We start from the raw sequence: 25629 nt of genomic DNA on the forward strand, positions 1-25629 counted from the left end.
CTCCCTAAATTACTTTAGAAACAAATAGTTTATTACTCTATACTCCCCCAGCTTATATCTAATTGCTTGCAAATTTGACATGTTGCCTGCAGTTTTTGGTCCAACATGAATATGTTTTTTTTTTCATGGAAAAGTGACTTATGTCAACATAGAAATTATCTACAGTAGTTTGTATATATATATATGAAATATTTTGTATGACTGTAACTTAACTGTCTTGTCTTGTGAAAGAACAATCAACATACAATTACCACCTGTCTGTCCATTGTGAAGTGGTGATTAAATGACAGGCTCTCTAGACCTATCGTCACATAAAGATATTTAATGTACTCTGAAGTGGCAGTTTTTTTCTTCTATCCGTGATTATTTTGAAGCTGATGGTGCAGCTGCTGATGTGAAGGGCCAACTGTTAATCATTTAATACGTGCGTAGAGGCGTTTACACGAGTGCCATAGGGCTGCCGGTCTTATCGTGCACTTTCACTTTTAATTAACTTCTCCCCCGCAATTTATAGCGCCAATATCCTGGAGAACGAAGAGGCTGATGTATATGACGAGTCCTGTGCGATAATCTAAAATATTGTCGGTTTCAGTGATGCGCAAATCCTCTCCAATCTTGTTGTTGGAAAACATTTCTCACATACCAAGACAGATAGATGAGCCTATCTCTGTAATCCTGTGCCTGCGTGTGCGTGTGCGCGCATTGTGTACGTCTGAGAAGTAAAAGAAATGCTGCGTTTTAAGTATTAGATACTAGGCTGTATCTCCTGATTATCATGCCAGGGGAATGAAAGAAATCACAGGGGACATCTATATAGTGTCTCCTGAATGCTTCATGTGAAATGTACGCAATTCCACGGAGATGAGCTCAACATATGATGATAATTGTTTTTATGGTATGTAAACAAAACCTTTAACAATTAGAAACTGGAGCCTAAGTGGGGGAAATAAAGACACACTGGTTTGAAGTCTTGCACCTGTAATGACTGGCCAACTAAATGACTAAATGATGTTAAACAGTTTAAGAACTGAGCCGCTAGAAATCCATCACATTCAGGAGAAACCAATACATGCCTTCATGAATCAATCCTATGCTCCACTTACCTATTTTAATATCCTTTTTTCTCCACCACACAGCACTAAGTGTATTTGTGAATGAAGAAATCATTGTGGAGAACAGTATCCATTAGTATTGCTTTTTGTTGGAACGGTTAACTTTGCTGGACATGCGGAATTCTCTCTATTAACGCCGCAGCCATTTACATTTCCACCGCTCGGTGGCGCCTCAAGTCTGTGTATTTATTTCCACAATACGATCAAATCAGAAGTGAAACAGCATATATTGTTAGTTCAGTGTGGATGGCAAAGTTAGTCTATAACGAAAACATGCGTTGTATTATTAATAACTAACTTTTTTCATAGTTAAAATCTTTCCCAACTGTCACATTCATTCCTAGACATGGGAGCTAAGATGGATTGTTTGTGTAATTTCGATAGGAAGGTGCAGCCTTAGATGTCTGTGTTAGTCGTTCTGCTCAGTTTTACATCTAAACTTAAGAGTCAAGGACACCGAAATTAGTCTCACATATTGTTCTGTTGCAGGGAGAGAACCAGTGGAGAGATTACACAGTATTACAGTAGCAATAGTAGTTAATTATAGGATATGTCCTCATTTATAGACTACATGCAATGAATAAAACAATAGGAAAAAAAAGTTACTGTCATAGTCATAGTGCCAGTTTGTATTCACAGTTACCAGTCTTTGTTGCATCATGGTGCTGGGTGATTTTAGACTGTTATTGTAGATTATGACTCAATGCATTATCACATCACATATTGTATAGATCTAAACACAAGGCACCGATTTACAATGGTGGTCCCTCCTAGTCTAAAGTGTTTTAGCATTTGCACAGTCAGTAATCGCACCCTGTGTCTCAGCTGGGTGCAGAGAGCTGGGAGCAGTCAGTAAATCCTCCCAGGTGTAGCCGCACAGCTCAGGCTCCTCCTCCCAACCAGCTCTGAGCTGACTATCAGAACAGGAAGACACTTTTGATGCTAAGGACCTACTCGCTTCCCTGCTGTCATCCAGGGGTTAAAAAGTTCAGTAAACGTTGTAGCAGTCATGGAAACTCCTGTGGGACGTGGTGTCCACTCATGTCACCCGTAACACCGACTCGTCGCGTGTCTTGGAGTTTCAGAAACAACTCGTGAAAGTCGGAAGAGCGGAGTCTTTTTTTTTTTTTACCTTGCCTAGCAAACAAGCTAGCCTAGCTAAAGCTAACATTAGCTGACTTTTTCAACTTCATATTTTTGACGCTTCGGTTCATGTTACGTGTAGACGCTAGTACAGTAACGTCCTCGTTTGTGTGTTATAGACGCAACAGGCTGTTTTTGTACTTGGCGTCCCGAGGACTTGGGCTGTGCTTTGAATTTCCCTCCTTCAGTGATACGAACAGGCGGCATAGCGAAGTAGTTGGCTTTCCACCAAGTTATTAGCAACACATGCTAATTGTGGCTAGTTAGCCAGTGTAGTAGCACAGGCCCAGGGGAATTAACATTTGGCTTTTACACACATTAAGAAACACAGTCGAAAAAAAAAACCACAAAAACTATTTAATTCTTTTAGGAAACCACCTTACAGGTTTATTTAAACACCTAATCCAAGGGAAACGGATTAATTTATAAATATGGATCCAAACACGGGGACTTCAGCTGCAGCTGCTGGGCTCAAGAAGGACAAAAAATCAAAGAAGAATTATGAGGACGGAGATGGGAAAAAGAAATTTGTGAGTATTTCAACTTGATGTGCTCCTGTGATCTGTTTGGGTGTATGGGGCTGGAAAAGTGTTGCACTTAGCAGAAAATAGGGTGGCATTTTTTTTCCCCAAGAGAAGCTATAAAGCAACAAACTGCAACCATACCTGTAATTACCTTCATCACCTAAAGCTGTGCACCAGCTGTCAGCAAAAATAAATGTCAGAAAAGGAGGAAGTAGCTGCTCCTCCTGCTTTAAAGACTTGCACTGTGCAGTACCCAGCGTTTGTGCAGTCCTAACAAACTGCAGTATGTCACTACATGACTCAGAGGTTTTAACTAACATTATTTGAGAAGCTATTAAGACAACATGGCATTTATCTAACCAGTCATACTAAGATATATTACTTTTTTTAATAGATAGGCCCGTATGTCTTTTAATGACTTTAATTAACTTTTGAAATGGGTTGTGTTGAATGAAGGAGTAAACTTGAAGGGGTGGCGTTGGCACCTTCGGTTTTCTCAAGGTGACCTAATCACAATGGCATCATGGTGTCGGCATGAGTGTTTCAGTGGGCCACCTTGATGGGAGCTGAGCGATAGGGGTCACCAGTAGTTGTGCCTGTCATCAGCCAGAGCAAACTGTTGTGTAATTTAACCTCATAGTCATGTCTGGCGACAGGTGAAAACTGATACTGTACACACAGACAAATGGTAACCATAGAGGATGCACAGAAGACACATCTGTTCACAACGTAAACAGACCACAAAGGCTCATCCACACTTACTCTCAGGGAGTTTTCATTGTCATTATTAGTCCAACTTGGTTACAAGTTACTTTATATCTTGCTGACAGGAAGGAATGCAAACAGTTTCTTACAACATGCAGTTACATTCAGAACAGTTTGTTCAGGCTTTTTTATGTAAATAGTCCCATCTGGGCATGAGCCCAGTAGCACCTATGCCAGGCAGTGGGGGATAGGAGATTAAAATTGTTCTTTGTGAAAGGCATGGGTTTGAAGACAAGATCTGGCACCTTAACAGTAAATCTACATTAGCATGCAAACACAGTCAGTGGTATAGTGAAAGATTGTCCATACTATACTGTAAATCTATGTTTCTGTGCTTCATCAGCCTTTGTATGAATTTCTGTTTTCAAGACTAGATTTATAGGTAAGGGAAAATAAAATGATTATGGGGTATGGTCTAGTATTACAGTTGTGGCAGTGTTACCACCGGTTTAGGTAAGTAAACATGTGTCATAGGAAGCTATTGTGCAATGTCATGCGTACATGAGTCGTTTGAGTTTGCCTGAAAGTGTGTGACAAGACTACCCTCATTAGAATGAGGTATGTCCTTGACTTCAGTACACTATAAACTTGAAATTCAAGCCTAAACTGGCAGAATTTTTATTATACTAAAGTCAGAGTTTAGGAAGATTTAGAAGGGTGTGCATTTATCTCTGGTGCAGTTGATCTCTGACTCATCCCTATGGCATCACAACTTATCTATGACTTCATCACTCTTATCTTCATCACTTTAGCCTCATTCTGCATGACCTAGTGGTGTCTGTATGGTCTCTACCTCATGTGGTATTCGGTGTTCAAGCCAAAATTATGCTTATTTGTGTCTTCATTTTCTGTAACCATGTAAAGCACTGTGGGTGGGTTATCCAGTTTTAGTCATCATCTCTTTTATTAGACACAATCACAGTTTTTAAATTAAACTATGATCAGATGGATGGTATTTTTGTGTGTGTGTGTGGCAGGATTTGGCATGAAGATATATTCTATAGCTATTTGTAACTATTAATATTATTAGCAGATGGTTGTTTTTGTACTTTGTTTAACCAAAGTGTCTTTATATTCCTTCTGTCATTATTCAGAATATCATATGTTGCCTTACCCCAATATCAATCCATTTCATATTTATTGCTGAGCTCACCAAAAACATTTGTGTAATGTTTCTCTGCTGTGCGTTAACATGTCTGTCAGCCAGAACATTGGGTGAATCTGTGCGGTTCTCAGTTCCACCTCCGGCACATGGGATAGTTATGTTTAGCAGGAATGCTTAACATGATTCACTGTTCATACAGGTACTTCTGTAGCGTCACCCAGGTATTTTCTTTAAAGCCAGAAGCAGGTCATTTTAGCTGTGCTCTCTGAAGTGCTGTCTATGTTCTTCAGGCTCAAAGAGACAGGATCAGCAGCCACGAATGTTGTTGACATAAACAGGCTGGCTCAACTCAGCAGGCAGATGCATTGTGGATTAGCCAGGGATCACTGCCTTGGACAATTGTTTAGGATACAAGGTGACTTGTAGATCACTGGCTGTGGGACAGCGTCTTGAGTTTGACAGGTTGTCTGACTTTCTGCAGCTTTTCTGAATTCTCTTTCTTCAGATAAGGAAAATTAGATATCAGGAAGCCCAGTAACCAATATTTTCAGTTAGTTGTGCAACCTAAGCATTTTTTTTCCTAAATGTCTGTACCATTCCTGTATTTACTTGGAGCCTGTTTACTGGTTATTGATATTTAATTTTAATAAATGTGATAAAAATGTGGGTTGGGGTTTGAACCTGAATAACAGGACTTTTCTTTTTGAGATTTGAAGCTATGTTACAGGATTGCTTGCATAACATGAATCTGTTACTGGAAAAAATATTGCCAGTTCTAATGAAATATTAAAAATATCATATAGTATGTTTATTGGAGCAGCCCACATTAAAGCAAACATGCAGATCCACATTTCACTTTTTCCTGGGACTGGACCAACCTGTTGTAGTTGATGGCAAACATAACCCTCAAGAAAATGTCTAAGCAGCACATATTTCTCTATCTTATTATTTTTATCTAGTTGGAATATATACTAACCTGCATATGCAACCACTGTCCTTTAGGCCTTTATTGTGTTAATAAATGACAGAGGAGGTGATTTAATGTCTTACTGTAATATTGTTACAATAAGTGTACTAAAATTATGAATATAGGAATATTATTATTGGATTGTAGCACTCTGAACTGAAATCATGTCAGGTGTGTAGATTCCCAGTTTTAGTGTCTTAATACAGAGAATATCATGATGTGCATATATTGCATTTCACAACCAAAGTAATGCCTGCGTGTTGCAGCTTCTGAGAAAAGCCACAAAACATACAACCACTGCTACTTGCCACAAGGCCAGCCAGCAACACTCAAAAGTACAGGGCAGTTTCTTTCTGTTTGACCTCAGTGTGATGTACAGCTCTAGAGGTAGTTGGCCAAGCTGATGCCAGCGGGCATGAGTTTTAAGTGTTAGGTTGGTGTTCAAGGTCTGATTATTATGAAAGACTACACCTTCTTTCAAGCATAAAATTTTGGTTCTGCATGTGCCTTTGTGCAGCAGTGTGCCTACTTCCTGGGGGAACCACCTCAGCAAATGCTTAATTTAAGATAATGCCATAAAATAAGCCAGTCAAGTCACGACTCTTTAGTCACAGAGGCTCACTCAAGTACTCTGAGTCAAATAGAGTAGTTAAAAAAAAAATTCTTCCATGTGTAGTAGGTCTCTTTTGCATTCTTTTTTAATGTATGTTTGTGCTGGTTTTACTGAGTTCACACATAGTTAGGCGCATACATACGCACAGTTTCCTGCCTTCTACTTATCAGCTGAAGAATAGGATGACTGAGTGCCAGCGTGAAACTGGAGTGGTTAATGGACTGCTAGTGGCAGGGGCCTCTTGGCTCGGAGTGAACGGGATTGTTTAAGAGAGCAAGGGAAAGCAAGTGAGCCATCAGCGAGCAGGGAGTCAGAGAGAGGAAGAGCTGCACTGAGAGGGAGAGAAGGCAAGAGTTTGCAACAGAATGCAAATAAAAGAATGAGAAAGAAGCTAAGAGACATGCAGATGATGAGATTAAGGAAGCTATAAAATATGCAAGATTGGGGGTGCAGTCATTGGTAATACATTACAGGTGACGTGATGGGCATGGCAAAGTTACAGTTTGTTTTTAAAAAAAAAAAACCTGTTAAAGGGAAGTTAGCTCTTCTCTATGTTGGTGAAACTTTGAAGCACATTGTACCTGCAGTCACACCACAACTCTGATTCAGTGACGTGTTGAAATGTGGATAGTAGCAGGGTATGTGTGAAAGGTTGAATGCACATGGAGCGATTCTTCCCTTGTGATTCTACATGGATTTACCCTGAAAGAGTAAACGATACATTGAAACACTTACAGATGTTAAAGCAAAATTCAGATTCCAGGACAAATGAGACAGAAATCAGTTCAGCTAATTTACCAACTGTAAAAGATCCTGCATAGTAAGGTAGAGCCATGTCTGTGTTCCATACTGTGTTGCAATGCTTGAAATCTGAAAATTATGCATCAGTATTATGGTATTTAAGGTAATTTATCTGTTCTGTTATGCCTCCTTTGACTGCCACTGTAATTTCACCTCAAATTAACTGACCATCTTTACTCAGGTGTAATGTTATTTATTGATATTTCACACTCTTCCTGGTGCTGTCTCTCTCTTCCTCAGGCTGTATTCTCACTTTAACATTTACATTTATTGCCTCTCAGTGCACATCTCTCTGGGTAGCAAAATCAACAGGTATAGGATCAATAGAATGAGAGGGAAGTGTCCTTCGCTAGTTAATCGATCATGTTGCATTGTTCTCTAAAGGATGATAAAGAAGGGTAGGCAAATATACTTATACAGTCGTCAATATACTTGGGTGGCCCTCCAAAATATACTGTTTGTAACACTGCATCAGTATGCATAGAGTTTCTTTTTAGATGCTTTCTTTTTAGATTTTGAGCAGCAAACACCTAGCTTATTGCAGTTGTCATTTACCCTCAAGTTGGATTAAGACACTTGTTGCAGTAATCCTCCATGCATAATGATTAAAGTGCATGGTTGTGTCTTGCTTGCACTGTTCTTACTGTACTTCACAGACAAAAATCAGTTTGACTCAGCTGAGAACCGTGCTTGATTTTCTCAGTGGCCTGTTCTGACTGGATTTGAGAGTTGAGTTGTGTAAAGTGCTTTTGACCACTTTGTTGAGGCAGGCATACAGAGGAATGCAGAGTGACTACACCACAGATATATTAAAGTTAGAATAGAATCTGAGTGTTTTTTTTTATTTTTTTTTTTAATGATTTTTATTTTTTTAAATCGGGCTCAGACTTTACAATTGACCCAGTGTCTTCTGATTACAATATGTCAAGTACTTATTAGCTGTATAGTTTTGACATATCTCACAGACAGGTAGGCAGTAAGTCCATGTAATGGTAAGCATCCTAGCATATTGATTTAGGGAATAAAGTCTCCATACTTAGAACCAGAGCTTATACTTTCACCCACAGCAGATACGTAACAGGCAGTTTTTGTAAGAACAAAACCATAACAAATTTCCATTTAAATGTGACTGCTGAAGAGTCACATTAGGCTTGTTGAATGTTGAGGTATATATGTATGGATGTATTAGGTTTTAAATTTTGTTTGTCCAATTTCTTACATTTTTCAATTTCTAGACAATTAAATGGACAGTTTATTGATTAATGGAAAAAATAGGAAATTAACTGCTAATGAAAATAATTTCAGTTCCCGTTTAATCCATATTGTTAAACCTGAGTAATTATTGACTTTTGGAGACAGTTTTTTTTGACTGACTGATTGACTGTCCAAAGGAGCAGCCTGCAGTTGGTAGATGTTTCATGTCTGTCTGGTGCCACCATGAACAAATTCACAGAAGGCAGAGCTGGTGTTGCTGCCTAATTAGTGTAAACCCCTGTGACAGTATTCTGAAGAAAAATGCATTTTTGCCACAGCTTCTGACAAACTGACATACTGTCATACTATCACTTAATGAGATAACTGATCCGAAACATTATTTTTAGGCTACTGAGGAAAAAAAAAAATAGTGATGTTAAGTCCTGCAGTGGCAGGGCTTGACAGCAGACGGTAGCAGGCCAGCGAGTGATTATTTACGAGAGGAGAGGAGGTCCTTCTACTCGACTGTCACAGATGTCATAACTGTCTTGCCCTTATAAGGTGGTGCCCCTGACTATTTCTGCTCCACCTGTGTGATGATTGTGCACAAAATTGTGTTTTCTTAGACGTGTATATTGCCGTGCTTGTAGTGTTTAGTGTGATACAGAGAGGAAATGCCACATTCTATTTCTCTTTCATACGGTGTCGTGCTTATTTCCCCTTTGCTCAGTGAAGTACATTGAAAAATGGCTGCATATGTTGCTTGAAGCTGGTGAATGTTTACCACAATCATTTTCCCATCCTTAGATGTTTGTCAAAGGCCTTTACTGGGTGTAAAGTCTTTTCAGTCAAAATAAACAGGCTAATCCAGACAATTGGTGTTTTACTTGTTTTGTTTACTCGTGCAAAATAAACAGCCACATATGTTTTATATGTTCAGTTATGGCAGCGTTAGAGAGACATGGCTACCGTTTTGAGCAGAGTTTGGCTTTTCTTCATGGGTGTTATGAAAAGCAACACGAATTCTGTCTTCAAACTGCTCTGATCTCTGGGGTGTTGACTTATTTTTCACAACTGTGAAATCTTACTTCTTCTTACATTTTTTAGTTGTGTTTGTATGCATGTGCATTTATGCACACACACACACTTGCAGATTTGTTAGCGTTTCCTCCGTTATGTTATTTCTCAAATTCTGTGGGCTGTGGCAGGAAATTGTGCAAAAATAGCGAACAGGATGCTTCCTTATTCGTCCCCATTATTGCTTACCCTTATCTCTCTCATTCCCTCCCTTCCATCCATTGTGCAGGGGGGGGCTACTAAATATGTTCATGAACATACACAGCCATCTCTCAAGACTTTGGAGGCCAGGATGTTTTAGGCCTGACCAGTCTGAAACACTGCAGAGGTCTGAGAATAAAATGGAATAAATTTATTATCTTTCAGGACATTATTTCTGCTGTTGATTTGTTGTTAAATTAAATTGAATTCCTTTCATCTATGTTGTAATTAAGCATAGTGGTAGAAATGTGGTGGTCTGTGGTAAGAGGTAAGGGTAGAATGTTTGTGATCCCTCTACTGATGTCAAAAAATATTGCTATAATATATGGAAGCTGAAAACAGTAATATGCAATATCTAAGCACAACCTTTCCCACATTAGTAAATACTATTGTGTTCTTTTCAATTAGACAATTCAATAATATAACAATTTGTGCCAAGAGAAAGGGTGTCAAACAGCAGACATAGTAATAAAACTGGATAAGATGATTTTGTCATTGTATCACAAATCACTGTTTCGATCTTTTAGTCATAAATGAATGCACTCCTAAGTGATGATCTTATTTTAGTTAATTTGAATGTCAGCAAAATAACATGCTGTGGTGAGTTGTTTTCTAGTATATACAGTGGTGTGAAAAAGTGTTGGCTCCCTTCCTGATTTCTTATTTTTTTGCATGTTTGTCACACTTTAAAGTTTTAGATCACCAAACAAATTTAAATATTAGTCAAAGATAACACAAGTAAACACATCATGCAGTTTTTTATTATTAAGGGAAAACAAAATTCATGGTTCATGGTTTATCACACCTGAGTTCAATTCCTCTAGCCACACCCAGGCCTGATTACTGCCGCACCTGTTTGCAATCAAGAAATCACTTAAATAGGACCTGCCTGACAAAGTGAAGTAGACCAAAAGATCCTCAAAAGCTAGACATCATGCCGAGATCCAAAGAAATTCAAAAACAAATCAGAAAGAAAGTAATTGAGATCTATCAGTCTGGAAAAGGTTATAAAACCATTTCTAAAGGTTTGGGACTGCAGCGAACCACAGTGAGAGCCATTATCTACAAATGGCGAAAACAGTGGCGACTCCTGGACCTTCCCAGGAGTGGCCGGCCAACCAAAATTACCCCAAGAGTGCAGCGACGACTCATCCAAGAGGTCACAAAAGACCCCACAACAACATCCAAAGAACTGCAGGGCTCACCTGCCTCAGTTAAGGTCACTGTTCATGACTCCACCATAAGAAAGAGACTGGGCAAAAATGGTTTGCATGGCAGAGTTCCAAGACAAAAACTGTTGCTGAGCAAAAAGAACATAAAGACTGTTCTCAGTTTTGCCAGAAAACATCTTGATGATCCTCAAGACTTTTGGGAAAATACTCTGTGGACTGACGAGACAAAAGTTGAACTTTTTGGAAGGTGTGTGTCCCATTACGTCTGGTGTGAAAGTAATGCTGCATTTCAGAAAAAGAACATCATACCAACAGTAAAATATGGTGGTGGTAGTGTGATGGTCTGGGGCTGTTTTGCTGCTTTAGGACCTGGAAGACTTGCTGTGAGAAATGGAACCATGAATTCTGCTGTCTACCAAAAAATCCTGAAGGAGAATGTCTGGCCATCTGTTCGTGACCTCAAGCTGAGGCGAACTTGGGTTCTGCAGCAGGACAATGATCCAAAACACACCAGCAAGTCCACCTCTGAATGGCTGAAGAAAAACAAAAAGAAGACTTTGGAGTGGCCTAGACAAAGTCTAGACCTGAATCCGATTGAGATGCTGTGGCATGACCTTAAAAAGGCAGTTCATGGTCGAAAGCCCTGCAATGTTTCTGAATTACAACAATTCTGCAAAGATGAGTGGGCCAAAATTCCTCCACAGCGCCGTAACGGACGCATTGCAAGTTATTGCAAACGCTTGATTGCAGTTGTTGCTGCTAAGGGTGGTCCAACCAGTTATTAGGTTCAGGGGGCAAACACTGTTTCACACAGGGCCATGTAGTTTTGGATTTTGTTTTCCCTTAATAATAAAAACCTTAATTTAAAAACTGCATGATGTGTTTACTTATCATCTTTGACTAATATTTAAGTTTGTTTGATGATCTGAAACACTAAAGTGTGACAAACATGCAAAAAATAAGAAATCAGGAAGGGGCCAACACTTTTTCACACCACTGTATGTATTACCTGTGTTTTAACATTCAAGAGAGAGCTGTATAGACAGACCTATAGGCTGAGCCTCACAGATATTACTCGACTGTGTGTGTTACCTGTGGTATGTATGGAGCGCTTAGTTAGGATTACAGTGTCAGTCCTCCTCTGTGACATTCCCCAGTCTCCCGCTAACAGATTACAGCTAATCTCAGACTGCTCTGTGTATCTCAACACTTTGACTGTAAACAGCATGGGCCTACGTGCTCTTCTTACAACCGAGTACATGGAGGAGACCATTCTGTGTCTGCTACTAGGAATAGAGTGAGACGTTAAGATGTTCAGGGATGTGGGAACAATTTAGTTGCTCTACACACACGCACACCCTGCAGTGTGTTAGTGAGGTGTGCAAGAAACTAAGCTTAACCTGAAATCTGTCATTACTTCATGGAATGAGTTGATGTGTAGTACCCATAGTCCATTACAAGTAGATGAGACTGAGTCAAACTACAGGTAATAACATCTTATGTTAAATATAGATAAATCCCAACTAAGAGTTTCTTTAACAGAACTCTGTGGCTTTGTCTGTACAGTGTTTTCTCATGTAAAATGTGCACATACCTCTATAACCCTACATTAGTCTATTTCCAAAATTAATGTATTATTACTATCCCCTTTTTCACCCTTGTTGCTGTTTTGATAATGGTTTGTATTTGAAAATTTATGGTATACCGGTAATGCTAAAATTGACGTACATGGCGCTTTTTTTGTGCGGTGACACTATTTGCCCATTCACCCACTCACACAAACATACACACATAGGCCCAAGACATTGGCACTCACACACAGATGGGACAGCCACCGGGAGCATCTTGTGGTTCAGTGCCCTGCTCAAGGACACTACTGAAACCCCTTAATCAGCCATTCTCTAACGTTTGAGATTCAGTGGATTTAGCTTCTGTCTATGTTAATGTAGTCCCTTTCCACTGGGCAGTGGACAGGGACAGACGGCACCCATTAATAGATAACTTTCTAGGTCAACCTCCTTTGCGCAATGTATTTATTTATTTTTTTTTAAAACAGTACAGGCCTGTCTTAGGTTGCCATATGCAATGCACTAGCACTAGTTGTTGCTGGGTTTCTAAGCCACCTAATGAACAACCCCTGCCTCTTTCTATTGATTCTGAAGTCTGCAGTCATCAGTCGGAGTTAGTGATGCATGCATACCAGCCATGTGTTTGTGCTGGTACAGTGGACTGAGAGGGAGGGAGAATTGTGTGTGGGTGACACCAGTTCTTCTGGTGAGATAGAGGTGAAAGTTTGAGATTTGTATGCAGTATGTGAGCTCATGTCTGATCTGTGTTACTGTGAAGTGTGCAGATGGATGCTCCACTCCGCTTGTGAGCATACAACGTGTGTAGGTCGAACAATTTAAATGTGTACCGTGGCAGTTTCATCACTTTAGGGTACAACAGTTATTTAAATAGCTCTGAACGCCCAACATCCCACCACCAGGGTATTTATTTTTAATCTGTATTAACTGACTGAAGTGCAAAGTAAGCTGAGATCCATGAAGTGTGCAGTCATGAAACAAATCAACTTGCAAAGGTAAAGTTTGTTTGGAGGAATTTTAGCATAAAGCTTGGTGACAGCATTGGCAATGAAAACTTTATTCATGCTTGTGCAGAAATTGCACTGGGAGTAAACACAAAACCGGCTGTGGCATATTGCACTAGTGCCACAAATCAAAAGGAAACTTAAAACATAACCTCATGGCTTTATCTTTTTGTATTATGGGGTAAGGTGTACAGGTGGATACATACAGTTATTCTGTTAACCTCTCTTGCTGCAACTGATTTGTGCTGTTGATATTGCAGGGAGATAGACATATATGGTAGTTGTGGGTTTGACTGTATTGTTTTTGAACTTCTTTTTCTTGCTGACCTATATGAACATAGACACTCCTTACCCCCCTCTCTTTTGCCTTCTGTGCGTATAATTCAATTGTGTGCTATTAATGTCTGTGACTCAGATGTACTAAATATATCTCTTTGAATGTTTTTGTGAAACTAAACCATGCTTCTCTTCCAATTACAAGTTCTACTTTAGTCTCATATTCTTTAATTTTCCCACCCCCATTGTCTCCTGAGCACAGCTTTGTGCAGTTATTGATGTGTGATGCTTTGTCTTTATTGTTTGTTCATGCGCATGTGTGTATTTGTTTGTGTGTATTTGTGTTCTTGGTTTTGTTGTCCTACAAGTGCTTATTACAGCAGTGAGTGCTATTAGCCACAAGTGATATTAATTTTTTTATATATTATACACAATTGGACAACTGATATTGAAATAGAAGTAGAAAATGATAGAAATGCTAGGCCTTTCAATTGTACCATGTAGCTCCACAGTCAATCATTAATATATTGTGTATAGCTCTTTGAAGGAATTTTCTTGTACACCATTCACCCCCAACATTATGACCATTGACAGACAAAGTGAATAACACTGATTATCTTGTTACTGTGGCACCTGCCAGCCTGTTCGGTATATTAAGCAGCAGGTGAACATTAAGTCCTCAAAGTTGATGTGTCGGAAGCTGGAAAAACAGGCAGGTGGGTGGCTCTGACAAGGGTCACAGTGTGGTGGTTAGATGACTGGGTCAGAGCATCTCCCGAACTACAGACCTTGTTGGGTGTTCCTGGTCTACGGTGTTTAGTACTGACCAAAAGTTGTCTAAAGAAGGACAAACTGAGAACAGACAACAGGGTCATGGGCATCCAAGGTTCACAGATGACGAGGTTGACCTACTACTACTGACCTACTCAAATTTCATTTATATTTTGCAAAATATAATTAAAATATAAATACATATTTGTTGTTTGTTTTAATCTTTGTTGCAATGTTCGAAATACTGTACTCTGGTCTCTATTTAGAGAAACATTCGGTGGCTGTAGTGGTGATAATGTTAAACTTTTTTTTTTTTTTTAAAAAAAGATCTCTAACTTGTCCTCATCATCGCAGTTTTTACTCCTTTTGATATGTTTTTCACTGAATGGTGAACAAATGTGTGTTTCTCTTCCTGATAGTAGAACTATGAAAGCAAACAGATTCACAGAAGATGCACAGTGAGCTGCAGAGTGACATGAGTACAAACCTACTGCTGCATTGACTCCTGTGTACACAAGGCATGTGGTCATAATGTTAAAGCTGATCGGTGTATGGTGGAAGTTAAGACCTGAGGTCAATGCAGAGTTTAGCCATAAGTGTCTCTAAGATGGCGCATGTATGTGCGTTCAGATAGTATCCACTTATATCCAGGGCCCTGGATATAAAAGTCACTTTTATTTTCCTCATACACAACATTTTTTTAACAGCATAGGATCACTTGAAAGATTTAGAAAGGCTGTAAAATCAATTTTTAACAAACTGATACATTTTGTTTTTCACGAATAAAAAAAGTCAAAGATTTGAGACAGTGTGTTGAACGTTGAGAAGAAAAGTTAAGGACAGGCAGTGAGTATTTGAGCAAGAAGCTTTCCGTTAGCAAGCTTAAAAATAAGTTGCGTTACATGACTAGTTGAATGAAGCAGTAGATTACTCTTCCTAAACCAACCCAAGTTTTGAGTGTAGGTAAAATTTGAACCACTTAAGCAACTATAATCCAGCATGTGTTTCCTGTTATAATGGAGAAATTTTCTGAATCAGTTTAAAATGCGGTGATGTTTCAGTTGTAGCAGTGGTCACAATTAGGCTAAGGTTAGGTAGTGGGACTTCTAAATTGTCTGTAGTTGTGATACTGTTGTCTACGCACTCCACTGTGTCTTCACAGGCTGTTGTGAAAGCAGCACATTAGCAGAGCAGCAGCAGCAACTTCAATCGTCGTCAGACACAGTTTGGTGTGTTGTTGGGTACTAATGAATCCAGGAAATACGATCCAGGAATTCCAGTTTCAGCAGTGTAACTGTCAAGTGTAAATCATCTGTTGACAATACACTGCATAATTGTTTATAACACTAATAAACAGGATCCCTTGAACTCTGGAAAGTTATCTCAATGACAGACTTTTTATCTTAAGCCTTTGATTACATGATGAACAGTAGAATCATGCCATTAATTTAAAAAAGTAATCTGTGAGGAATATATATGTCTAGGTATTTGATCAGCCAGCACAAATGCTGAGTAACACAGCATTTTGTTACAGCCATATTTAACTTTTTTGCCACTCAGAATGGATAACCCTGCATATTTTTGCAAATAGAGCTCTCCTCTCTATTTGCAACCCCACCAATTTAAGTAATGTTTTCACTAAATGAGTGGGTTGTGTGTTGGCCTGAACTCATATCTCACACACACAAACACATCGAGGCAAGTATGGAAGATTTTTAGCCTCTTTATTTGCAGTTAATTTTGCAACTGCCAGTTAAATTTGTTAATTTAAAATTTTAATCAGTATAATTCAACCTGGAAGTACAAATGAAATATTATTTTCCAGGTGAGAGATGGCTGCATGACAGGAATGTAACTTGCATAAAATGCTTGGAATGAACTCACAGATGGCAGTTTTTCACAGTTTTTTGTAAACAGAACATTGTGTTGCTATGCATGTCTTCTGTTTGTTTATTTATTTATTTTTAGAACATTTTCATTGGTTGTCAGTGTAGTTAGAAAGTACGTATGTGGGTAGGGGTAGTAGGTTAGGTGATAAGGTGATCTCAAACACATGTTTTCTTCCATTGTTTTATTATTGCAGCATGAATTAGCTGAAAGTTCTATGTACACTGAATTGTCTCATTTTGTCTGCAAACAAAAAAAGTGGTTTTAACTAATATCAACCAAACATATGAGACTTCACTCTGGAATTTCAAGCAAGACTAATGTTAGATGTCCATAACATTGGGATACCTGCAGTGGCAGCTATGAACCTGTGATGTAGGTAAAATGCAACTGGCTTTCTGAGCACACATTACATTTTGAAAGTTGTTGCTTTTGTGACTTGATGTCTGTTACCTGTACTTGTCTTTACTGAAATTGTTTTTAAAATATATATATATATATTTTATTTATTAGGTGAATGTATTAATTTTTAAGGTTTTGTAAAATTATTTATTACTGATTGGTTGACCACAATTTAAATGCATAAAATTGTGTCAAAGTACCATTCTACTGCTAAATAGCAGGTAGAAGGTTATAGTGCACTGTGGAACCATGGGAGATGTGTTCAGTTCAGTCAGCTGTTTTCAGAACAGAAAAATGCTGTTTCATTTTTGGACACTACAGGCAATTTCAGACCTGTACCTTTATTTACTTAATGTTATGCATTTGACATTTCATTGGAATTTGCATAACAAAGTGTGCTCAGTCAGTCTGAGGAGACAGACGAGGCAACAGTGGCTTCCCTTGTTTTAAGCTGAAGTAGGCGGGGGTAGTTTTGCTTTGTGTCTCCATTAACAACAGTAAACCATGGACAAAATGCAGTCATGCAGTAAACATGCTCCACTTGGACTAACTCGTCTCTTGCACATAGTGCACTCAGATACACCTTGAGTCAGTAGGTTAGTGAGCCATGTTGGAGCATTAAAAAGTGCTCTATTTTGGCCTGTTTCCTTTTCTCTCTCTTGCTTTTTTGTCCTCATTTTCCTTGTCACAGGTTTCTTGGAAGTTGTACCTAACAGTCAGAAGCAGTGACTATAACCCTAATTAACCCTGCTCTCAGTGCACAAGTGAGCATTTGTGTTAAATCAGAAGTCATTGTCATATTTTTTTTTTTTCTGTCAAGATACCAAATGTGTGACACATTTTTAGAGTTGCTTTTCAAAGCTTTTTTGTTCAGGGGAACTCTGAGTGTGCTGGCATGTTTTCACCTTGGAACAATGTAAACCGTACAGCTTTGTGAGTGTGTAATATGTCAGGGCTGTTGATTTCCTGCTTTGGCTGCATGTGTAGGAAATTATTCAGCTTTTTCTGGGTGTGCCTGCCTATTAACAGTTTCCCCATCTGATATCATAAGTGTGTAGCTATGGCAACACTGTAAGAAACATTAACAAGATGACACACACACTCACTTAAACACACACTGCACTATATTTCTACAACCATAATTTTCACCTTAATGTGGTTTGAGGCGTTACAGCATAACACATATTGCTCAGAGATTTTCAAATACACAATCTCTATATATAGCACTTACTTTACTCACATATTCAGTAGGAATAATAAATATCTTCCACCCTTTCATCACTCTTTTACCACCCTATTTTCCCCCACGCTCATATACACTCAGCACCTTACATTTGCTTTCCACACATACCTCTACTATAGTCTTCACCTATACTTCTCTCCACCACCCAGCTGTCTCTCAGACCTATGCTCACAGTATTAATATCAAGAAATGTTACAGCCCTAATACTACATGTTACCCATTACAACTAACAAGTCACAAAGAAATGAGTGCAGTAACCCCACATCCATCATAAGCAGCCAGACAGGTCATTTGTTTTCCCTCTGTTTCTATATAATACATTGAAATGTGGTGCAGGGTTTGACACTAATTCTTGCCTGGTGATCACAAATAAGTGAATCAAGCTGAAAAAAAAAAAACCATTTATCTAAATCCATCTTAATTCTAACATTAAGATCTTCGGTCCATTCATTTAAGCATAGCTGATTGCAAAAACCCTCCTAATATTGAACCCAATCTCAATTTGGAATGGTCGTCTGACAGAACTGTTTGTGCTTCACTCATTTGCCTGTAGATGTGGCCATTCTGCTTTCAGCCCGTCCACATTTACTTGGTTTTCATTCTTGTTCTGCTTTACATAATCTCTCCCACTGCTTTAAAGACCTGCTACTTGAATATGTATGTATGGATTGGTCTAGGTATGTGCATACAGAAGCATCAGCAGCAGTGTGTCGATGGCTCATTATGTTGCTGTCACAAGCCAAATACATCTGCTGGTTTAACGTTCTTTTCAGCTGTCTGGTGTCAGAGACAGACATACAGGCAGAGCCCATTTCCTATTCTCCTTATTTTTGCCTTCACGCCTGTGTAATTAATGCTCATGTTGGAACACTTACTGTATGTGTGTCTGCAGTATAGAGAGTTTGTCCTGCACAAACCAACAGCAAAGTAGCCACACCACTCTTGACTTACTTTTGTAAATATCCCCTTAATTGCAACAAATACACTTCTAGGTTTAGCCAATTTAAATAACATTTTCTTGTTTACAATAATGCATATTTCAGCTTTTTAATTGGGAAACTGATTTTTGTCTGTAGTGTAACATGACCATCAAGTAAAAGTTGCTTTCCTTAGGGCATTTGACTTAAGACAGTAACTGTAGTAAAAAGGAGCCTTTCACATGCACTGCTTCATCTAATCAGCTCTTTGTGGCTGATTAGGTGAATCAGTTCATTTAACTGGCAGTTTGTGCTTGAGAAACATTCTGAATTTTAATTAAGGTGTTTTTTTTGGTTTGATGTTTCATGAAAAGTAGAGAAATACTTTCAGAATTCTCCAATTACAGTCTTTTACGTTTCCAAAAATGATCTAATCATTTGTTCTGTAAAATGTCAAAATACTGTCTGAAGTACTCAAGGATATCTGAATTGCTTTTTTAGTTCATAGTCCTAAACCCACAGGTATTCAATTTACTTTGATAGTAAACAGTGGCCATTTGGGAATGAATCTAGCAAAAAGTTGCCATATTTTATTGATGTGCTTTTACACCATAGGCTGAGTGAATTGTGTTACAGTGTCATGATGAAGATCAATGTATGCAACACCAACATTCATTGATGAAGCTTTTCATCTTTATACTATACTAATGACAGTAGCATCCAAATATGGGATCAGGGGTTATTTCAGTATTATGATTGAAGGACTTTCAATGGATTCTTATATGGCCATCGTGGGATTATTTTACATAACTGTATGCAGTTGTTATATAGGAGCAACCTACCTTACTGTAGGTGTGTGTTCATGCCTGGACATAACTACGCTAGGGCTGCAAATCTATATCATAAATGTTTCTAAAGTAAAAACACAGTGACAGTTTTAGTAGTTAAGAACAATAATACAAATTTATTGGAATAATAGACTGCTTTTGTCAGCAAATGAACATCTATCATAGAATTTCTCCATTTATTTCATCTGATTTTATTTGCATGTGGCATATTTCAGAGGGCTTCAGGGCTTAATATCTTGTAAGCAATTGAAGAGGCAGTGTTGCATTAGTTGCAATGCCTCACATTTATAATGTATTTCCTTACAGTTTCTAGTCAGACTTAACAGAATACTTTTTAATATGATAGCATGTGCTTTATTTAGTACTTTTAGGGCACATGTGAAATGTTTTATAATCAGTGTAAGCATCATGCAGACAGTGGGTTTCCTATGAGGATGCTATTTGGTGCAGTCTGACACCTAGTAGCAAGACCTGCACAGTCATCAGCAGCCAAAAATAGGCAGAGCTTTCACTAGAATCACAAAATACAGAATGGATAATCCAACGTAGAATGGACTTTCTAAAATAGTCACCAGATTTATTGCTGAATAGATGTCAACAAACAAATTTTCACAGTCTTTGTCCATTCACGTTACCACTAATCTGGAGTAAGAGGACAGATTTTCAGGATATATTTTTCTTAGCACGCCCATTGTGTCTTAAAAAAGCCCTTTTTGTGAACCACACTGGGTTTGATACTGTGTGTGGTATTTTGCATGTACAGCATGAAACTGACACACACACACACACACACACACACACACACACACCCTAAAGTATAAGATTTTAAAATATGGTTTCGATCTCTGAATGTTTTTGTTCATACAAGGGCATTTTTTTGGGTCTTTTTTTCAAATTTCATTCAAAATGTATAAATAAAATCAAACCACACTGGTGCAGTGTGGGTATTTTATATTTGCAGCTATTCATAACAGTGATCGATACATGATGTGGGGAAGCAGCAAGGCGGGAATGAGCTATTATGACTTTCTCACATTTTTTTTTAAATTAGCATTGTGAAACAGAGACAAGTATTTTAAGGAATTGTTGTTTTGTGCAACAGTTTGTGTGTGTGCATCCTGCTTTTACTCTGGTTTTAAACTTGAGGACTTTACAATTTATTTTAAAATGAAGAATAATAGGCCCAATACCCTGAGGCTTGAGACCTGTCAAATGTGAATCGTCTACAAGCTAAACCATAGAAAATCTCTCTTTCTTGGGCTACAACTAATAAAAATAAACATCTGCATTACATCTGTATGTATTACATTTTAAAGTCTTACCGACTTTGACCATGTGACTGTCAGATCCCTGCAGCTCAGACCAGCCCCTTGATTACTAGGTTGATTTGTTCAGACTGATCTTTCTTCTGCATTGTAGGTTGTTGACATAGCCTAGAACCAGGAGGTTCACTGCCTTTTGCATTTCCATCAGTGTACATGTAAACAGATTGCATTTAAATTTGAATAGTAGATAAATTAGCCTGAAAGTCGTAGTGCTAATTGCCCTGAATTTCATTATTGGGTCTACCCTGACATCTAATGGCCAAGACATGTAACTGTTTCTGTCTCTCTCTCATGGAGCCATGACAAATGTATTGATATTCCTCTGCCAGACCTTTGACTGTTAACTACTGGCATCTACTATATTCCAAATATCCCAATTACTTCAGCTTAGTATTTCTTTACTCTGATTTAGCTGTCTGTCCTCTACAAATGTATAGTAGAATTGGATTGGGTCACAGTGATCAATTTACATGGTTTCCCTCTTTCTGGCTGTACGTCCCTCATGAATACAGACAGTTTCCTGTCATAAATGATTTCTGTCTAATTGATTCTCTTTTTTCTTCCTCCATCTGCTTCCCTTCTTGATGCTCCCTTCCCACTGCTATCTGGTGAAATTTTCTTACCTTTTCTTGCTATAATTTCTCCCTTTTATCCATTCATCCTCTTACAGACACTCAAGCGACTGTTTCCTGATGAGGTAGGTTTGTTATGGCTTGCAACAGTCAACTTTGTGCTTGACTCGTCTGTCTTACTGTTATCCATTTAATATTATGTTGCTGTCTGTCTAATCCACCATAATGCATTGTTAAGTCTTTGCTTTGTCCTGTGTTGGACTCACATTGGATGTGCATGCTTTCAAGATGCACACTGTCAACATGAAATGCTTGGCACATAGACTAGTGATACCTTCATGTCCCTGTAACAGCAGGATTCTAAATTCATACACACTGACAGATTATTATCCCTGGAAATTCTTTGGAGGATCACTATGCAAATATGTGCCAAGGCTACCCTAAAGTTGATGTTTTTTATTTGGCAAAACTGAATCAGCATCTTGTGCCGATGTTAATTTGTCACATAAAATAATTTTAACCAGATTCATTGTTTAGCATTGAGTTATGTTCTGCACCCGTCAGTCGTAACTGCATGTTGACCTTGTGTCTAATCCTTCTTCATTGGTCTTGTCTTGTGTATTTTATTATTCACCTTCAAAGTGTGATTTGATTAGGGATTGCTGCCCTGTTATGTGGCCTTACAGTGATTGTTAATTTTACAGTTTCTCACTTTGACTTCTTTTCTTTAACTGATTTCCTGTTGTTTTCTAATCCAGTTGGAGCGTTTCACCAGCATGAGGATAAAAAAGGACAAAGAGAAGCCCAGTCATATGCCAGGTCAGCGACACTCCTCAGCTGCCAGCTACGAGTTAGGTGCAGGGAGTGCCATGCTGCACTCTCTTTCAGATGAAAATGTCTTGGAACTCTTTGAACAGATGCTGGTGAGAAACAGTCGAAGTGTGTGTCTCTGTGTGTGTCTCTGTGTGTGTCTCTGTGTGTGTATAAAACATTCATCTTTTGGCATGGTTTGACAAAAAATATCTCAAGTTGCACAAACATGCAATAAAATCTTAAAGAAGTGTTTCTAAGTAATGCAGTATTATCTGACAATACTGCTCAGCATGTTAACACACCAAAATTTATGTTATGTTTAAGGTTGCACCTATCAGTTATTTTTGGAGTCGAGTATTCTACCAAATATTTGAACGATTACTCGAGTACTCGGATAAAATTGACTTTTGCATTTTTAAACAATAATACTTTTGTGTAAACGACATGTTACCTTCAAATGATGTTACCTTGTGACCGCTCCGCTGGGTGAGCGGGTCTGGTTCACAACCAAGGCTTACATTGCCTTATACAGATGGTATCGCTGTTTATCGCAAGTTATAGTAATTAAACAAATATGATTTTTTGTAATCAACTTAGTCGAGTATTTGGTGCAGCCCTAGTTATGTTATATGCAAACATATTTGTCTCACAATACTTGGTTTGTCCCTGCTGTCCTTTTCTTCTTCTCTCACTCTTTCCACTTTTCTCCAGGTGGATATGAACCTGAATGAGGAGAAGCAGCAGCCTCTTAGAGAGAAAGACATTATGATCAAACGCGAGATGGTCTCCCAGTACCTCCACACGTCTAAAGCTGTCAGTACCAAAATTTGTATCGCTAATACACTGTACTGAAGGGAATTTGCACATGTCTTCAGGCATGTTGTTATTTTTCCAGTACTGGTTAATATTGGTTGCAAAACATTTGGCTCTTTACATACCATAATGCCCTATGCTGTTGCAAAAGCATAATGATACATATGGACCTCTTGTGCCATGTTCACATTTAAAATAAAAAGTCTTTTTTAGAATGAATTGCTGCCTACATTATACACTTGCCATTATTCACGGGCAAAATATAGAATTAGTATGGTATTACACATTGGTACAACCAGCTACCCTTCTAGTAGTTGGGTAACTAATGTTTCAAAAGCAGCCGGTGAATCAAATCAAATATAGTGAAATCAAGGAGCTCTAAGGACCTAGCACAGATGGTTGCTAATATAGTTCATTTACCTGTGAAATAAACCTATTAAGACAGAGGTCCTACATGCACTACCCCTTAATTCTGCAACTCAAAATTTCAAATTAAGCTTGACTGTTGCCCTCAGTGCTTTGCTGTTGTCTTGTGGAAATATCTCCCATTACAACCTGGAAGAAGGCAAATGTATACAATGTGATTTTTTTTTTTTTTTAGTTTGTATGCTCACTCTGTTTGTTTGTATATTAGGGCCAAGACCAGAAGGAGAGCTCCAAATCGGCCATGATGTACATCCAGGAATTAAAGTCAGACTACCGAGACACACAGCTGCTGAGCTGTCTAGAATCTCTGCGGATTTCTCTCAACAACAACCCTGTCAGGTAATGCACACACGCACACACGCACACACGCACACACGCACACACACACACACACACACACACACACACCCCTCTGTAAACACTGTACTAACCTGCAGATACATACAGGTAAATATAAAATTAAGACACATAAATGTTGAAATAAGTTTAAAACACCTGGTGTGGCCCAGTCAGAGTTCAGACCTCAGACTTTTTTGTGATCACTTTGAACCATTTGGTGAATAAAACGGATTAAGGTGTTCAGATGTGACAAAGTGAATCAGACCTTTTCACAATGGCTTAATGTTGCCAAAGAAGCTCTACTAAATATAAAGGGGTCAAATATGAAATTGAAAGGACAGTTGATCTCTAATCAGACAGATGTGCTATGTGACTTCTTTAAACAGCTTGGCTGCTCTACTTATGATTTGGTTTTATTTTATTTGTTATGTAATTATTATTTCATAAAATGATAAAACCTTACCACATTTTACAAATCAACCAGCTAAATATAAAAGAAACAGTTTTTAGATCATTGAAACTGATTTATGACATATAACCTTGACAATAACCTGTAAGTTAAGCTGTATACAACACATGCCTCTGAAGCATAGGGGTCATTGTTACCATTGATTTTTATGTAATATATATTTGTCATTCAAGTAAAAGGGCGTATCCAGAACACACAAGCATTTTCAAATGGAAATGACCAGGTTAATCTGGGAATTGGGAGAAAAATATGTCTGTGTACTAATCATGTTGTCTTATTGCTTCCAGTTGGGTACAAAACTTTGGAGCTGAAGGGCTGGCTCTGCTGCTGAATCTTCTTCGCAGACTGCAGGAGGAAAAAGACGAGTACCCGTAAGACATTTTAACAGCAGAACAGGTGACCATGCTTTCTGGCAGGTTGTTATAATGTCTTTCTGTTCCTTTCTTCTCTATCATCCACCAACTAGGATGGTTGGAGTAAAATGTCAACATGAAATCATTCGCTGTCTTAAAGCATTTATGAACAACAAGGTAAGAAACTTGAATTTGAACCATTTCTTTGATATTATATGCACATAAATGTAAGTAATAAAACTGAGCACCTTTGCCTCCCTCTTTGTAGTGATGCAATTCCTCCACTAGATGGCATCAAGACATTATTGTAGTCTGTTAATAGCAGTGAATGCCAACACTAATAACTGATAATTTGAAAATGTTTTGTGGGGTGACGCACCTAACCCTAGGTAATAAGTCCAAATACTTTCAAATTCATTCTTACAATATAGACTGTTAGATTTTTGCATGCATTAATACGTACTTATTAAACAATAAATCACTCATTGCCTTAGAGTAGTCAGTGTCCATAATAGCAGCCTTTAGTAATATCCTTTATAGATGTAATCGGGCATTCTGTGCTCTCCATACAGGGTTTGTAGGTACTAGTCTTTGTCATACTGTTATTCCAACAATATAAATATATACATGTAATGTTCAAGGTTTAGATGAAAAATTCATTTTTCTAAACACTGTAGCTTATACCATACAAGTGCTGCTTTTCTCTTGCCTGCAGAAAATGATAATCTGTATAATAATGTAATCTTCCTTTGTTTTCATTGTAGTATGGTCTGAAATCCATGCTGGAGTCAGATGAGGGAATTCCCCTGCTGGTCAGAGCCATCAACCCTGCGGTGCCTCATATGATGGTGGATGCTGTCAAACTCCTATCTGCCATTTCCATCTTAGAACATCCTGAGAACCTGTAAGCA

At 38.3% G+C, this 25629-nt stretch overlaps 1 protein-coding gene across 2 annotated transcripts in view; it reads left to right on the forward strand.

Annotated features, from left to right (window-relative positions):
• Positions 1-2034: 2034 nt before the first annotated feature.
• diaph1 (diaphanous related formin 1) overlaps positions 2035-25629 on the forward strand; it is an 87636-nt gene continuing 64041 nt past the window's right edge. Inside the window, exons 1-8 of one of the 2 annotated variants that reach the window (XM_026329934.1) lie at positions 2035-2785; positions 21604-21630; positions 22264-22428; positions 23030-23131; positions 23766-23896; positions 24653-24736; positions 24832-24895; positions 25483-25622. In XM_026329934.1, the coding sequence (XP_026185719.1) occupies positions 2687-2785; positions 21604-21630; positions 22264-22428; positions 23030-23131; positions 23766-23896; positions 24653-24736; positions 24832-24895; positions 25483-25622 (812 nt within the window). In that variant the 5' untranslated portion in view covers positions 2035-2686. The remainder of the gene's footprint in view (positions 2786-21603; positions 21631-22263; positions 22429-23029; positions 23132-23765; positions 23897-24652; positions 24737-24831; positions 24896-25482; positions 25623-25629) is intronic. The other variant, XM_026329935.1, reaches the window with a different exon arrangement.

This window comes from Mastacembelus armatus, chromosome 10, assembly GCF_900324485.2.
Source record: "Mastacembelus armatus chromosome 10, fMasArm1.2, whole genome shotgun sequence".
Taxonomy (NCBI): Eukaryota; Metazoa; Chordata; class Actinopteri; order Synbranchiformes; family Mastacembelidae; genus Mastacembelus; species Mastacembelus armatus.